Source organism: Telopea speciosissima, chromosome 1 (assembly GCF_018873765.1).
Source record: "Telopea speciosissima isolate NSW1024214 ecotype Mountain lineage chromosome 1, Tspe_v1, whole genome shotgun sequence".
NCBI lineage: Eukaryota > Viridiplantae > Streptophyta > Magnoliopsida > Proteales > Proteaceae > Telopea > Telopea speciosissima.
In genome coordinates this window covers 84,763,964-84,781,010 of record NC_057916.1, presented here as the reverse complement: position 1 = coordinate 84,781,010, position 17,047 = coordinate 84,763,964, and the positions used below count along the sequence as shown (strand labels likewise).

General features: G+C 40.6%; 1 protein-coding gene and 1 pseudogene across 1 annotated transcript; both read right to left on the bottom strand.

Annotated features, from left to right (window-relative positions):
• The window catches only part of LOC122655890, a 93,006-nt pseudogene extending 77,894 nt beyond the window's left edge, over window positions 1-15,112 (bottom strand).
• Window positions 15,113-16,020: 908 nt separating this feature from the next.
• LOC122655884 lies at window positions 16,021-16,677 on the bottom strand. Its single transcript, XM_043850261.1, has one exon. The coding sequence runs from the start codon at window positions 16,675-16,677 to the stop codon at window positions 16,021-16,023; it is 657 nt and encodes a 218-aa protein (XP_043706196.1).
• Window positions 16,678-17,047: the final 370 nt, after the last annotated feature.

Genomic DNA, 17,047 nt, shown 5'->3' with positions numbered 1-17,047 from the left:
TTATGGGATGCGAAAGAAACTCTAATCGATTATTTTCCGCTGCGCATTCGAGTATGGGATGGATCCCTCTTGCCATGTGATGGACTAGAGACGAATTACTCCGTCCCTATTGTGATAATTAATTTTATGGGACGCAATAGGGAAGGAGAAACCCTAATAGGGATGCACCAGGGTTCCCATGGGCGACCATGGGAAACCCTAAAATTAAAATGGGGCACCCATGGGACACCATGGGCTAACCCAGGGCGTGCAAAACCCTAAAGATAAATATCTTGGTCTCCCTAGGGAACCATGGTTTGATCCCTAGACCGTTGTTTGGTCAACAGGAGGATCAGGTTTTATTGCTGTCATTATCTAGTTTCTATTTCCAGCTTTAGAAAATAGCTTTTTCTTTTATTGTAATGACACTAGTTGGTTAGGATCTTTATTGTTGTAATATCCCTATTAGATACTCTGTTTTGTTTAATAGCTAGGATCTTAGGTACTTGCTGTCCATAACTTTCTATTATGTTGTCTTTCCATTTTTACTGCTGGCTACGACCACTTTATATGTAATGGACCTTTTGAGTCTACCCACACGATTATAAATGAAAATTGAAGCTTGCTTGTGCAAAGAGAGCCTGTGAGATGTAGTGAGGTGAGAGACCTTGGGTGTGAAGCCCTAGACTGAGATAGTCTCCTATCCTTCTTCCCCTTCTCCTCCATCGAAGGATATCAAGTTGTTGCTGACATTGTTGCTGATTGGAGAGGTTTCAAGCACATACGATTCATGATCTTGAAGGTTTCCTGCTAAGACTTTTGAGGTCATTGATCTCTCAAGTTAGACATCAATTGCTGCCCAAGTTTTGAAGATCAAACCTTCCCATAGCAACCCCTACTCGATTGGGATTTGGTGGTGTTCTAAGGAGTCTGGTGTGTCTCCTACCAGAAATCTCCTCAATTAAACCCTAAATCAAGAGCTGTGGAATCTCAGAATTTAGCCGACAATTTCATTTGAAATTTTGAGGACTGATCTTATCCCTCAAGACCTCCACTCTGGGGTAACTACAGCCCTTTCCCTTCTCGTTTGTTGTGGTTCTTAAAATCAGTTTATTCTCAGACTTTTGAACCCTAGTTTTGCCTATGAGAACTTATGAGAGGGATCTTGAAGACCGAGGTAGAGTACCAATCAATCACTCGGGAGGAAATGAAAGAAGATCTGAGTGACAAGCACCTACAGTGCACGGTTACATTACATCTCTCTCTCTCTCCAAGCTGGGGAGAATACTTTGAGAAAGCCCCAATCAATCACTTGGGAGGAAATGAAAGAAGATCTGAGTGACAAGCATCTACAGTGCACGGTTACATCTCTCCCTCACTCTCTCGCTCTCTCCCTCCCTCCCTCCCTCCCTCCCAAGCTGGGGAGAATACTTTGAGAAAGCCCCTACTACCACCGGCCCCTCATCTGTCAGAAGCAATAAGTGCAATGTTATCACTGCCAGGAAATTGTTCGAATGTTGTTACTAAAGTGGAAGAATCTGATCATGATGGTCCTGAAGACTGAGATTTTAACGCAAATAACTATGATTAAGCAGTGGCATTCATATGATTATTCATGTCTCGGTGGCTGAAACCATGGAAGAAGATTCCACTAAAGAGGTCTACGTTGACGAGATTAGAGTAGACAAGCCTGAAGCCGTGGAAGGTTAGTGTTTGAGAGTACTCCAAAACAAATCTTCGAGATTCATGATGTTGTTCTTGAAGAGGAAGAGCTGGTACCTCAAATCCTCAATGAGAAGGTTACCATCGATGAGAACTCTATGCATACGACGTTCACGGTTAATTTTGATTCAGAGTTTGATCATGTAGAATTCGTTATGCCATCATAGTTCTTTGAAGAGAGAACTCCACCCCTTGCAGACTACATTCCTAAAGTCTACAAGCAACCAGAATTCTGTTTGGGAACGGTCAAGTCTACAACCTATATGTTGTTTTCTCCTCGTTACTACAAAACTCGAGGTCAAGTTTTTTTCAAGCTGGGGAGAGTTGATGTAGATTCATCACCAAACTAACAGTGTTTGCCGAGGAATAAGTCTAGGATTGGGTTGGAATTTTTATCGTCTCCTGTTACTGCACAGTGCAATGCTACATCGTGCGGCATTGCATAGGCCATGTGGCACAGTGGACCCCACATGGTGCACATGGCCTATGCAGCCATCGCATGATGCAGCACTGCACCGTGCAATAACTTGTTGGGCCTATGGTCCATGTGGTATTATCCATGGGGTTTTCAATGTAATAGGGCCACTTTTATGGGCCTATCTGTCACACCCCAAACCACCCCCGGGAGGATTAGGTAGGTGACCCGAATTGCGTAACGGTAATCCGCCAAATCCCACAGATCTAGAAGCAGTTATTATATTCACGGTCCCACATTCATCGCATTACTACAGGTAAGATCAGAGTACTGCAGCTAAACTACAATTATAATAACAAAAGGGAAAGCGTAGCGATACGGGAATGATAGTGATATATATATATATATATATATATATATATATATATATATATATATATACAAAGTGTTCTGAAACATTCCCACCCAGATACAACCCACAAAGAGAAACTAAGCTGACAAAAGTTAAAAGAAAGAAAAAAATACATACATATATATATACAGGGTGAGATAATTCAACCCCAAAAAGAAAGTAAGAAAACTACAGCTAAACCACAAGCAAGAAGGGGATAAACTCCTAACAAAAAAAAAAAAGGAGTCCCCAAGATAAAAAGCATCAAATGCACTCTTCAACGATCTTCATCAATGACCACTGAGAATGCACGCATCATCGGCACGACCTCCGTCAGGGTCCACACCAATATCATCATAATAACCAGGGCTCTCCTCCTCGTAACGAGCCTCCATGCCACAGCGGTATCGATCTATAAAATCATCTAAGAAAAACATATATAACAGAGTGTGAGCCCCACTGAGCTCGTGAGCAAAACATATCATTATACATGCACATGCAACCACAATCCACATGATCCTACATGATATGCAAGTCCAGTTTATTTATTAGCCACCTAACAATACAACTAAGTCAGGTCAGTGCTACTACAATCCCCAATACATGTACCCATGGTGCGGGCTTGGTTACCCCTTCCCGTAATACACCCATTGAGTTGTCGGAGAGGACCAGTCAGCTCCCGCATTCGTTCACCAAGGTCAGCCCGACCAACCCTCTGTGATTAACCTGTAGGGCAATCCATTCCCTTTCTCTTTTCTTTTCTTTTCTGGCTTATAGCCCATAATCACCATTCCGGTGCAAACACATTTCTTTCTTTTCATTTCTTTTCTTTTCTCATATACACATATGGTCACCCTCACAGGCATCCAATACCTTAACTCCTGTTGGCAAGGGTGCGTAGCATAGGTGATGAAACTCTAACCCCATGTCTATATGGCATCATATGAGTCGGGTGGTGTCAACCGTATCCCATACTACGGGCTACCACAGGCCTCATTTCCAAGCCGACTACGGCATCTAGTCTAACATTCACATTCATCAGATAAAATTCACAGTGTTCATCAACAGACAGTCAATATGTAGTAATTTGAGTTATTGAACAAAATTAAATAACACAGCATTTATAATTTAAGATTCTGAACTGTCGGCATAGTATCACAGTTACACATACATATATGATAATACTTCACTCACCTGGGTCTGGTTCTAAGAACTCGGTTGCAAATTCAGCTCCAACTGCAGTCTGGTTGTAGGCCTCGAGCGCGGGGATCAAATCCTAGATATAAATCAGAAATTATCATTTTAATATTCCAATCTATCTCTGGTGGTCCTAGGGTTAACCTAAGCTCACTGAGTTGACCCGGTGTCTAGTTGGTTTTCACTTGGAATTCTCTGGGCCTTGCACTGGGCCTTAGGCCTATGTCCCGGTGCATCATCCAGAGATGGTGGCCTAGGGGTAAAATGGTCATTTATAGTGTTAGTACCTAACCCTAGGTCAGCTTAAGCTTACAGTGCTGTCCCCAGCTTGACAGTGCTGCAGGACCAAGCACAGGCAGGGTTTCCAAGTTCTACGAGGCCCACTTGGGTTCCCAAGCATTCTCTCATATGGACAGATGTGTGGAGGGGCATTTAGGTCATTGTCCACCTTCCTTCACAGTACCATGACCAATAGGTGAGGTCCCCCAAGTCAGAACATCAAAACAACAACATTTCACTCACTGGGCGATGGCTCTGGGCGCTGGGTGCATCGCCCAGAGTCTTCAAACCGATATTTGGCTGAGTTTCCAAGGTTGTTGGTTATGGGCAGTGACCAAATCTTCTCCCAATGCATGTTAGGGTGTTAGGTGACCCCAGGGGTGATCTGCATTTTGGTCCATGTGGATTTTCCACTGGGCCCACCACTTGGCTGCCAGAGGCTGCCCAGAGAGCCTAATGAATAGCAACCCACAAATTTTCCCAGCCTCAGATCTTGGTTTCAGTCACATGCAAAGCTATATTTACATATCAAATGGTAATCTAGGGCTACTACCACCTAGGGCTAGGTCTCATGCAGCCAGGGCTTGCATCTAGGACTCCAAACAACCAATTAACAGTGCATCTAGCAGTGCAGCCATGCACAACCAGATTTTGGCTACAAGACCAGTAGAACAGATCTGTATTTTTACCTAAAATTCTCAGATCTTCCATGCTTCATGCTTGCATGGCAGATCTGGAGCAGTTCTAGGCAGTTCCCAACTGTTCTGGGCTGCTAGAGAGCAGAAAATCATCCAAAACACAGGTATTCAAAGGGGGCAGCAGGTAGGGGCAGCGATTATATACCTGAGCTGAGCTTGGGTGCCACGAAATCTGAGCTCAGATGTGTGAGTTACTCCACCCTTCCTTCCTTCTTCTCTTTCTTCTTCTTCTCCCTCTCTTTTCTTTCTTCTCCCTTCCCCACGATTTGAACAGTAGCCAAGGGGTTTAAATGAACCCATGGCACTGCTATTTATAGGCCCAGCCCATACTAGGGTCTGTTTGGCTGCTAAGGCCCTTTTTCAAAATGAGTTTTTGGACTGTTTCTCAGTGATTTTGGGCACAGTGGTGGGGTCCACAGTGGTCCAAGGATTTGAGGTGGTCCCTCAGACTCCCCTCTACCTATGGAGGGTGCCCATGTCCAATATGAGTGGTCCCCATAATTTAAAATCAATTTAATATGCTGTTTTGCACTCTGGGCGATGTCTATGGGCCTTGTCTGCATCGCCCAGAGATTTCAGCAAGGCTGAATCTCAGTGGGGTTTGCACAAGGGTTTGACCCATGGTTAGGGCATTGTCCCCACATGCCAATTAGAGTTTTTACACACTTTTTCAGAGGTGGGTCCCACAGTTATGGGGAGGAGAGAGATTACCTGGAGTTCAGGCCATACATAATGCTGTGAGCTGTGCAATTGCAAGGGTCAGTGATCCATCTACTGACAGGCATGTAGGATGATCCACACAGGGTTTCTTCATCAATCCAAATCACTGGAGTGATACTCCACAGTGTGCTTGGTTGCTTGGTCAGGCTTCCTATCCTTCGGTCAAGATTCCAGTCAGTCAGGGGCAGGGTTTAACACTATCAGCTAGTTGGTTTCTTATATTGAGTTTATTTTAAGTTATTTTGGCTTAGTTTATTAAATCTGGTCCAATTCAAGTTGTCTATTTAATTCTCTAAGTTAGCTATCAAGTTGTGGGTCCACATCACTTAAGTCGACATTGGCATATAATAGATTTATTAAGTGATTGTGATTTGTAACAAAGAGTCAGCTGGGGGGATTTTGTATTCCAACTCAAACTCGTATCTCTTTCTTTATAAATTAAACTGTACGTGGGGAAGTTTCTTCTGAACCACAATTTTAAAAATTGCATTGAACTCTATCTCTTTCTTTATAAATAAAACTGTACATGGGGAAGTTTCTTCTGAAACACAATTTTAAAAATTGCATTGCTACAACTGCTGGTCTTCTTCATTGGAGATCCTTGTTTTTAATCAAGGGGAAGGGGTTGGTGTTTGATCCAATCGACGCCTTACGGTGAGAAACCTAGTTGGATCGTCTTCTAGTTTTATGATCTACTGCTACCATTGTTCTACTGAACTTTCTTATTCATATTCTTCATTCTTAGCCATTAACGAGTAAATTTAACTCCGAAATTTCCTGCAAATAAACTGGTTCTTCTAGAAGATCAATACAATTCACTATTTCTCATATGAATCGATTCTGATTTTCTGTGTTCTGTTTTGATCATCAAAGATATGTTTATTTGATTTTAACCTAATATTTGTTTGGTTGAAATTATTTAGTTTATGACAATTACACCCCTATCAGTTGCTGTTTATATTCATCATCAATTACTGAATCATGATCTGTTTCAACTCACTGTTCTATATCATATTGTCGTTGTGACTTGATCTATCTAGTTTTCCCTGTTTCTGATTGTTGGTTAATTACATAATTACCCTTTTCCTTGATCTGCTAGGACTGTCCTTTAATCTGAATCATTCGTTGGTTTAAAGATCTTGTCTGGCTACTGATTTGAACACTCAAACCAATACTACATTAATAATCCTACTAGACCAAAAACCAATTCGGGCCCGGTTCTCGGTCGGGGCTCTCAAACATGTTCAACCTGATCCAAGGAAATGCTCCTACATCACCCCAATATTAAGAGTAGAAAAACATCCAAGAAAGCTTTGCATTGTCTAAGAACAATGCGGTCCAAAACAGACAATGGACACAAACATGCAGAATCAAGTGAAGGAGCCCCAACCAAAGTAATGAATCTAACTCATTCCACACCTATAGAACAAATATCCTAGATGATGGACACACACGCACACCCAAACACAGAAAGGGCCCCATCAATAAAAGCATGATGACAATTGCTATGCAATATCACTTTGAATGTAAAATGGAGTAGGTCACCCGCCCTGTTATTCTTTAATAGGGAGCACCAAGAAGTAAAGCAATGCATCTATGGTTAGATTCATGATAACTTATGAAATATAGGTGACTGGATAACTAAATTTTTTTTTAGGAGGCAACAACATAAAGAAATAAAGCAATACATGTAGTGCTCGATTTAAGATAACTTCTGAATATATGTACTGGAAACTAACAAAACAATGACACTGGAAGTACTTACAGATTGTTTCTCTTCCTGAAAAGTCAATGGCCTGCTTAGACGATAGGTATTGTTTCGACCCTTGGCCCATAGCCAAAAGCGCTGGTACTCCACTGGAATGTCAAACTCTTTAGCAACCTAGTCCTGCAAACCACTTCAATGGTTAGATAAATAGAAACCCAAAGGAAAAATTAAGAACTTGATTATTACACATGACAAAGGCTCTCTATGGTTGGTTTTCTATTTCAATTTCAGATTGGTTTATTAAAATAAGTCAACAAATAAATTTTTGATCAAGTTGAAATTGTGTGGTTTCATCAATTGAAAATAATTAGAGAATAAGAATTCCATTTGGTAGTTCAATTTAAGAATAGATTCTCTCTATTTATGATAATAACAATGATACCGAAGATAATGATAATAGAAATAACAATAATAATGATAATGATAATTTTAATAATGAAGATGATGATGGATAATGATAATGATAACGATAATAATAATAATGATGATGATGATGATGATACTGACAATAATAAGAATGAGACTGATGATGATGATAGTAATGAAAATAACAATGATAATAATAAGGGTAGTTATCTATGCAACAATGGAAGGTGATTTTTCAGAAAATCCCAAGAAAAATCAGAGCAATCCATTTTTATGTTTATTTAAATCTAAATTGTCTATTACCACTTAGAGTTGGGAGAGTGCACAGTAATGTCTAGAGTACTGGTACACATGCATGAATATACACGGGATGTGTGCCAATGCAAAAGGAGGAATTTGATTGAATTAGAGTCTGCGATTTACTATGTATGTAGCTGAACCTGTTAATGATCCCATTGATGTGGACAACGCGCTAGGAAATGTGCTGGGACTGTTGCAGATTGACAGGGAGATTGGTGTGCCTGCATGTTCTAATAGATAGAGAAAGATTGGCTCGAGCTTGTTGAAAAGGTAGTTTGCACTTGCACACATTTCATAATTCATTATTTGATTTTTAATAAAATAAAACAATTGTTGATCTTTGGAGTTAATTTTTTTTTTTTTTTAATGTGCGGGACATGTTATGTTACTTTTGGTCTCAACACATCACTCTTGAAGGACAAAGAACTATAATTATTTTAAGGGAACACTAATTCTTGATCATTTGAATTTTGATGTAATATTGAATACTCTATTTCAATGTTTTAACTTTGAAGACTTTTAAGTGGATGTTATAAGGTTTTGTTTAATCTATAAGTGTTGAACATTGTTGTTTTAGGTGGATGATGTATGATTTTGTTGTTAAGCTATTTGCACTTGTATTCTAGACTACCTTTGTTAAGTCTATTACTCTATTTGAATGTTCTTAGGATCCCACCTTGCAAGTGACAAATAGATATTTTATTGTATATCTTCTCTTGTGATGCACATGCATAGAAGCCATAGGGGTAAGGAACATGGATTCCAACCTGGAGAAATCCAATGAAAAAATCATAAATATGCAATGCTTGTTCAATCATGTATTAATGTATCTGTTTCTTCTCATAGTTTTGCAAGTTTAACTTATTAGACGTTTAGGATCATTGGATAGGTTTGTTGTTGGAATAGAATCTGCCTTTCTTGTCTTCCAATTTTGATTGCAAGCAAGTTCTCGAATTTTGGTTTTGATGGTAATAGTGAACTTAAAAAATTACCAACAACACATTTCCTGCTGTTGTACCCAAAATAAGAATCTTCCAACGTTGGTGAACCTTAATTATACCATGAACTCATGAAGTATTACGTAAACATGAAATTCTAAGTGTTAGGCTTGAATGCTTGTTAAACACTCATGTCATCATTAGTAAGTTAAACACTAAGTGTTAGGCTAATGTGATGTTAAACACTCATGTGTCATCATTAGTAAGTTTATAGAACAAAGTAGGGGCTAATGAAATATTTTATGTAGTTGAAAAGAGAAAGAGAAGAAAATAGGCACAAATCGAACCCAACCCGTTAACAAAATATGGTATCGAACCGAATCCAAATCGCTATTAACCCGTTATCATAAACCGAAACAGACACGAAACCAAACAACACTGAAACTGAACAGTCCTTATTGGTTCGATTTTGGTTTCCCAAAAAGCTACACCGAAACGTGAAAAACTGACCCAAACCCAGACCGAACCGATTGACACCCCTACTGCAATTTGACACATGGGTAATCTAAACCATGTCCTCTATATCCAATAGTGAAATGGGCATATCATCTGTCTATGTGTCAGAATAGATGTTTGTGACATTTGGGAAAATAACAAACCTTCGTGACAATATTAATAATAATGATAATAATAATAAAACAACAAACTCGGCCTTATCCCAACTTAATAGGGTCGGCTACATGGATCCAAACAAAACAAAGTAGGGAAAAAAGAGTTCGAACCTAAAAGGGGAAGAAAGCATAGTTGTCAAGGCATCGCCTAGGCACCCAGGTGGATCTGTAGGGGCCTAGGCGACTGCCGCCATAGTGCAGGGCGTCTTGCACTGGTTTAATTAGTATCGAACTAGGTTCTGGCATTTATTTATGCCAAATATCATTTAAGTTGTATTCCATTTACTTAAGATATTATTCATAAATAAGCAAATACCCCCTATATGAATCCAATAAAAATAGTTAAAAAATCAAATTTCAAAAGAATAAAAAGTCAATCCCCCCGTTCAAGAACAAAAACTAGATTTTTGGTGGTAAGTGAAATTTTTAACTTTCTAATGTTGAGTTTTTTCTCAAATCTAAAAATTCCATAAATCTTAATATGATAAAACATTGCTCAAAACCCTAAGTGCGGTAAAATACATTAGTTGTGATATTTAAAAAAATATTTTCATTCAGAACGATTTTGACAGCATTCACGCACACAAAATAAGGTTTGACCGAAACATAACTCTTTTAATATAAATTAGATTTAAGTAATCTTGGATTTGTTGAAAAGCTGGTTTTGTGTTCTACCTAATTCAAAAAGTCTCATGTAAAAATAAATTCATTTGATCAGTCAAATTTCTTAGAGAACACAAACATTTCTCTAAATCGAGAGCTGTTTAATTACTTATTGATAAGATCATATTTTCTAAGAACTAAACCAAATGTAAGTTTGATTGTTTCAATCTTCCAATAGCTTGTTTCTTCAGTTCTGCTGTCTTCTAGTTCTATTTTGATTTTTGATGACTTTATGTGGCTCAATATTGATTTTTGATTACTTAATTGACTTAATGTTGATTTTTGATGACTTGATGTTGCTTAATATTGATTTTTTATGACTTGATGTGGCAGAAATTTAATTTTTAATGATATAAGGTATGATAGTATGATGAATCATGTATTGAGTGTTTGAAGGGAGGGGGGAAACTAACACTAGACCGCCTTTACCGCTTGGCAGCTGCTTTACCGCCTAAGCGCTTAGACAGGCCTCCACCGCCTTGGACCGCCATGCCGCCGTGACAACTATAAAAGATAGTACGGAAAAGAGGAGTGGGGAAAGAGGTGAGAAATGAAAAAAAGAGAAAGACTAATGAAAGATAGTAAGAGGAAAAAGGCACAACGCAGCACGTCAAGAGATTCTCAGCTACAGTGGGTTTGCCATATGGATCCTTGCCCTCCAATAGGTTCTATTCGAGGTTATACTTGGTACAAGACCTAGACTATGCATGTCCTTTCTTACCACTTCTCCTATGGTCATTTTAGGTCTGTCCCTAACTCTTTTAGCTCCTTCAATCAGAATCAAATAGAACCTATTGAATATGACCATACAACCTTAAACGACTCTCTTGGAGCTTGTCACTGATCGGGGCAACTCCCAAGTCCGCTCTTATATGTTCATTCTGTACTTTATCCTTCCTTGTTTTTCCACACATTCATCTTAACATCCTCATCTCTGCTACACAAAGCTTATCAATATGACAATTCTTAATTGTCCAACATTCTGCCCCATACATAATGGCTGTTCGAACAACAGTCCTATAGAACTTTCCTTTAAACTTTAAAGGAATGAGTTAGTCACACAGTACTCCGGACGCGCCTCTCCACTTCATCCATCCCAATTTAATTCTCCATGAAACATCATCCCATGTGTCACCTTCTTTATTTATGATTGACCCCAGATATTTAAAATAGTCACTTTGCGGTATCTCTCTTTCCCCAATCCGCACCATATCAGCATCCAACAAAGTATGAATAAAATTACACATCATATACTCTTTGTTCTACTTATCTTAAAGCCTCTTGTTTCCATGGTTGACCTGCAAAGATCTAACTTATAGTTAATCCCTTCTTTTGTCTCATTCACCAAAACGATATCATCGGCAAACAGCATACACAAAGGGACCTCGTCTTGAATGCTCTTTGATTATATCATGCATGATAAGCGCAAAAAGGTAAGGACTTAAGGTTGAACCCTGAAGTAATCCAATTTTAATTGGGAATTCCTTGCCCTAACCTCCCACATATCACACACTAGTCACCACACCCTCATACATCTCTTTAATCACATCCACATATTTACTTGACACCCCCCTCTTTACTAGAACGTGTTGGTTAGATCTCTAGGGACTCTGTCATAGGTTTTTTCCAGATCGATAAAGACCATATGGAGAATCCTTCTTGCTATCTCTATATCTTTCCATAAGCCTCCTCAATAAGTAGATAGCTTTTGTCGTGGATCTACTTGGCATAAAGCCAAATTGGTTCATCGAGATATGAGTCTCTCCTCTCAAACATGCTTCAATAACCTTCTCCCATAGTTTTATAGTGTGACTCATTAGCATTGTGTTGGGGTAAATTCCACACATCACCCATTATGGTCTTGATGATAACAAATAAGTTAGTTGTACTAACTCTTGCCTAAAAGATGTATAGATAAGAGCAGAGCATCAAGTGAGGGGGAGCACTCAATTCAAGAGATTAATGCTCAAAGCAAATTGAACTTATCCAATCTTTCAAGACATCAAAGAATCATGAAGAATGGAGAACAAGTTTTGAAGACAAATATCAAGACAAGTTAGAAGAACTCACTTTGAAGATACTCATGTAAAGAAGTGAAGTTCAAGACTTTAAGAATTATGAAGACTTAGAAATGTACTAAGTTGTAAATTCATTTGTTAAAGTCCATATGTAATGCACACACTCACGCATGCATACATGTAGTGTGACCCTAGGAGGTTGTTTTAGACACTTCTCACTTGGACTAAAACCAAAGAAATTGGCCCGGACTTGTCCAATTGGAATCTCCCAAGTAAGTCCAACAAAGGACTTAACAATGTCAGCAGAAGTTTTATGATCCAGCATACCGGATCATGAAACGGCATACCGGATCAATGTTGCAATCTCAGGAAAATGCTCACAGTAGCCTTCCAGAGTATGCCGGATTGTAATCCAGCATACCGGATCCTGAACCGGCATACAAGATCATAATCCAGCATACCGGATCAATATATTACTGTTATCTTTTGACCGTTATTGTTTTGTTCAATAAGGAAATTAGGTGATCCGGCATACCGGATTATTTATGGCTTTTGGAATCCGATCTTGAAATAGATTCCTAATTGAATTGAGCCATCAAGCCTATAAATATCCTAATCATCATTAAGAGACTTCATCACAAGCTCTAATTGCAATAGCCTAAGTGAGCATTCAAGCATCCAATCATCACAAGCTCACACACACTCAAGCTCCTTAACCTCATATAGCTTCAAGCTCCAAGGGTGGAAGGTAACATACACTCCTACTAAGGTTGAGGTAACCCTTTTCCTATTAGTTTTTATTTTATATTTTAATTGAGTCCTCTTGCTCGGAATCAAGAGTAGTGAGTCCTCTTGCTCGGAATCAAGATTGGTTGAGTCCTCTTGCTCAGAATCAAGAGTAGTTGAGTTCTCTTGCTCTTAATCAAGATTTCTACGAGTTCTCTTGCTCTCACTTAAAATTTGTTATAGTGAAATTCTCTCTAAGGTGAGAGGAGTGGACGTAGGCAAGTATTAGCCGAACCACTATAAATCTCTTGTGTCACTCTTTGAATTATTGCTTTGTTTATTACTTGTCTTTACATTGATAATTTGTTTTATTTCCGCATAATTTTTTATCTTCACCTATTCATCCCCCTTCTAGGTGAATTCACACTTTGTGCTTCTATAGTTATTGCAACTTGGATATCACCTTTATTTTTGTAGATCGGGACAACAATGCTTCTCCTCCATTTATCTGGCATCTTCCTAGTGTTCATAATCCTATTGAACAAGTTGGTTAACCAATAAACCCCACACCCTTAAAGGGTTTTCCACACTTCTATCTGAATCTCATTTGGGCCTGGAGGTTTGCTTGCTTTCATCTTTCTCAAGGCTTTTTTAACTTTCGCCACACTACCCTTTCTAATATATTTATGACGTGTGGTGCCATGTTGAATAAAGTAATCATTCGGATCATTTCTACTCGACCTAACTCCATTTAATAGATCACAAATATACTCATCCCATCTCTTCACGATGTCCTCCTCCCTTACCAACACTCTTCCATCATCACACTTCTTCTTTTTTGGGTGAATAAATATATTACTAAACCCTAGGGGGGTAAATATGCAAGAGAAGAAGGGGGAGAAGGAGGGGGAGGGGAGAGCATAAACAAACTCAAACCAACCTACACAGAGGTGGGAGAAATTAAGAGAGAAGAATCTAGACCCTAGGATACAACAATATGCATGTTCCTTGGGGTATCAAAAAAAGCTCTGAGAGGAATAAAACTGAGCTTGGAGGAGACGTCGAAGGAGATGACTTTCCTAATCAAATCAAAAGATCGAGAGTTGGAGGTCCATCTCCTAAGATTTTGTTCCATCCAAATGTGGTAGATAGCGGAGCCAAAGACTAGCTTTCCAATAGTGTCACAAATAGTAGTTTCTGAGAATTTTAAGTCCATCCAGTGCCATTTTCTATCAAAGGCTAAGGGTCTCCTACAGCGAGGCCAAATGGATGCGAGGGATTTTTTCCAGATGGGGGAGGTAAATGGGTAATCAAAGAAAAGATGGGCTATATCCTCGTGGCCATTCCAGCAAAGGGCACAAGAGGGGGAGACAGGGATTTTGCGATGAAGAAGGAAGGCTTGGGTTGGGAGGCATAGGTTGAGGGTTCTCCAGACTGTGAAAATGTGGCAAGGGATGTGGCCTTTGAACCAAACTAATTTGTGCCAAGGAGCAGGGGGCACGGGTCTCGAATGAAATTCCAGGCAGAGCTACAACTAAAGAGACTATTGGGGGAAGGAAGCCAAATAACCTTATCTACATGAGGAGAGGGGGAGGGACGACCAGATCTGAGAGAGAATAAAGGGATGGAGGGAGGAGGGGGGACCAAGACCCCAACGAGATGAGGGAGGAGAGGGGGCAGATTTAGGAATGCTTGAAGAATAGATTACCCTGGGACCAAAGACATTGTAGAGAACCCCAAGAGAGTGCCAAGGATCAAGCCAAAGGGAGATGGAGGAACATCAACAATATGAGAAGATGTGGGTCTGAGGGCAAGGGGCCGGAGGAGGAGGATCTTGTGCCAAATCCAAGAAGGGTCAGAGGGAATAGAAACAGACCAAATGGAATTAGTGTTGAGAAGGAGGGAGTAGACCCAATTGACCCAGATTGAATCTTGGTGGGAGGAGATTTTCCAAATGAGCTTAAGGATGCCCGCGGTGTTGGAGTCACGGATGTGCCGAATGCCAAGACCTCCTTCAAATTTGGGGCGACATATGGCTTTCCAGCTAATTAGGTGGAGAAATTTGGAAGTTTCTTTACCTTTCCAGAGGAAAGCACATAAAAGGTGTTCCATGGTCTTGATGGTGGCTTTGGGGATTCCAAAGATTCCACACCATAAATATAGGAAGCTTGGAGGACTGAACGAATGCACTCAAGTCTACCAGTGTAAGAGAGGAGTTTACCTTTCCAGAGCTGAAGACGCTTGCGAATGTTGTCAAGCATGGGAGTGCAGTGAGGACTAGAGAATCTAGCAGGGATAATAGGGAGACCGAGGTATTTAACAGGGAGGGTACCGATGGAGAAACCAGTCAGGCGCCGGAGGGCCTCTTTGTCAGACTCAGGAATACCAGAGAGGAAGATTTTGGATTTAAGGAGATTAATGCAAAGGCCGGAGAGAGACTCGAATAGAAGGAGGGAAGACATGATGGAAGAGATGGAGGAGGGGGAGGCCTTCGAAAAGATCATCAGGTCATCAGCAAATGCCAAATGGGTGAGATTAAGGTGCTTGCACTTGGGGATAGGGGAGATAAGGTGGATGTCGGTTTTGGTTTGGAGGCTCCTAGAAAGGACTTACAAAGCCAAGGAGAAAAGAAAGGGGGAGAGAGGGCATCCTTGGCGGATACCAACTTTGGAGTAGAAGAAGTCGGCTGGGGAGCCATTGATAAGAACCGAGGAGGGAGAGGAGATACAAGCATAAATCCAACGAACGAAAGCAGGGGAAAGCCCATTTAAGAAAGCACCTCACAGATGAAGTCCCAACGGAAGGAGTCAAAAGCTTTGTGAAGGTCACTTTTCATAAGGGCCATAGGGGAGTGGGAGTTGCGATTGAATCCCTGCACAATCTCAGAATAGAGGATAATGTTCTCCTCAATGCTGCTGCCAGAGATAAAAGCAGATTGACTAGGGCTGACAAGGGAGGGGATAACACCCTGGATCCTGTTGGCGAGGATCTTGGCAATGAATTTGTAAAGGAGATTGCAAAGGGAGATTGAGCGGAAGTCAGAGAGGGAGGATGCTCCATCTTTTTTAGGGATGAGGTAGATGAAGGTCTGATTAACCTGGGAAAGCTGGTTAGGCTTGAAGAAGAAGAAGATACAGATGGCTTTGAAGAGATCTCCTTTAATGGAATCCTAGCAGCTAAGGAAAAACCCCATACTGAATCTATCAGGACCGGGGGCCTTGTGGGATTTATGGGAGAGGAATGCCTTGGAAATCTCCTCATCAAATGGGATGGCGAGGAGGGAATAAGCTAAACTAGGGGGAACAAACTTATCGATTAGGCCACGGGGGAGGGAGGGGTTAAAGACGTTGGAGAAGAAGGAGATGACTTCAGTCTTGATTTCAGGGACAGAGGAGAAAGGGGACCCAATAGGCGCAAGTAGCAAGGTGATGGAATTGGAGTTTAGTCTAGCTCTCAAAGAGCGATGGAAATAGGCCAAATTGGAGTCTCCAACATCTAACCATTTGATGCGGGATTTCTGAGGCAAGAAATTTTCCTCTTGAGAAGAGAGAGAGGAGAGATCCTCGGAAAGCTGCTTCTCCTCAAGGGCAACCTCAGGGTTGAGCGAGTCTGATTGAAGCCGAGATTGGATAAGGGCAAGCATAGCCCGACAGTCGAAGACGCGGGAACTGATGTTGCCAAAAGTGGAGTGGTTCCAGCTTTTGAGGACAGACTTGGTGTTACGAAGTTTCTTAGCGAAGGCAATGAGGGGAAGGGAGCAGGAGGAAATGGGAAAGCGCCAAGCTTTCGGGATGGTGGGGAGATAAAGATGATGAGAGGTCCACATATCGAAGAATTTGAAAGGCTTGGGACCAAAGGAGGAATAGGGTTGGATAAGGAGAGGGCAAGGGTTGTGGTCAGACAGGTCCGGGAAAAGGAAATTGGAAAGGGAGTGAGGGAAAGTGGAGAGCCAATTTTCATTGATGAGAAAACGGTCAGGCTGACCACCTTGATGCACCTCACCTGGTCAAAACCTCTATTATTCTTTTCTCTCATCTTAGCTAAATATCTTATATATAGCTTCTTCCCCTTCTTTAGTGTTTAGGTTGGTATAAGACCCTCATACTTCTTCGCCCTAGCCATCACCACAATCTTCCTAGCTTCGTTTTTGGAATCATAGTACCTCTTTTTATCCTCAATTTTGTTAGTCCTTTGTC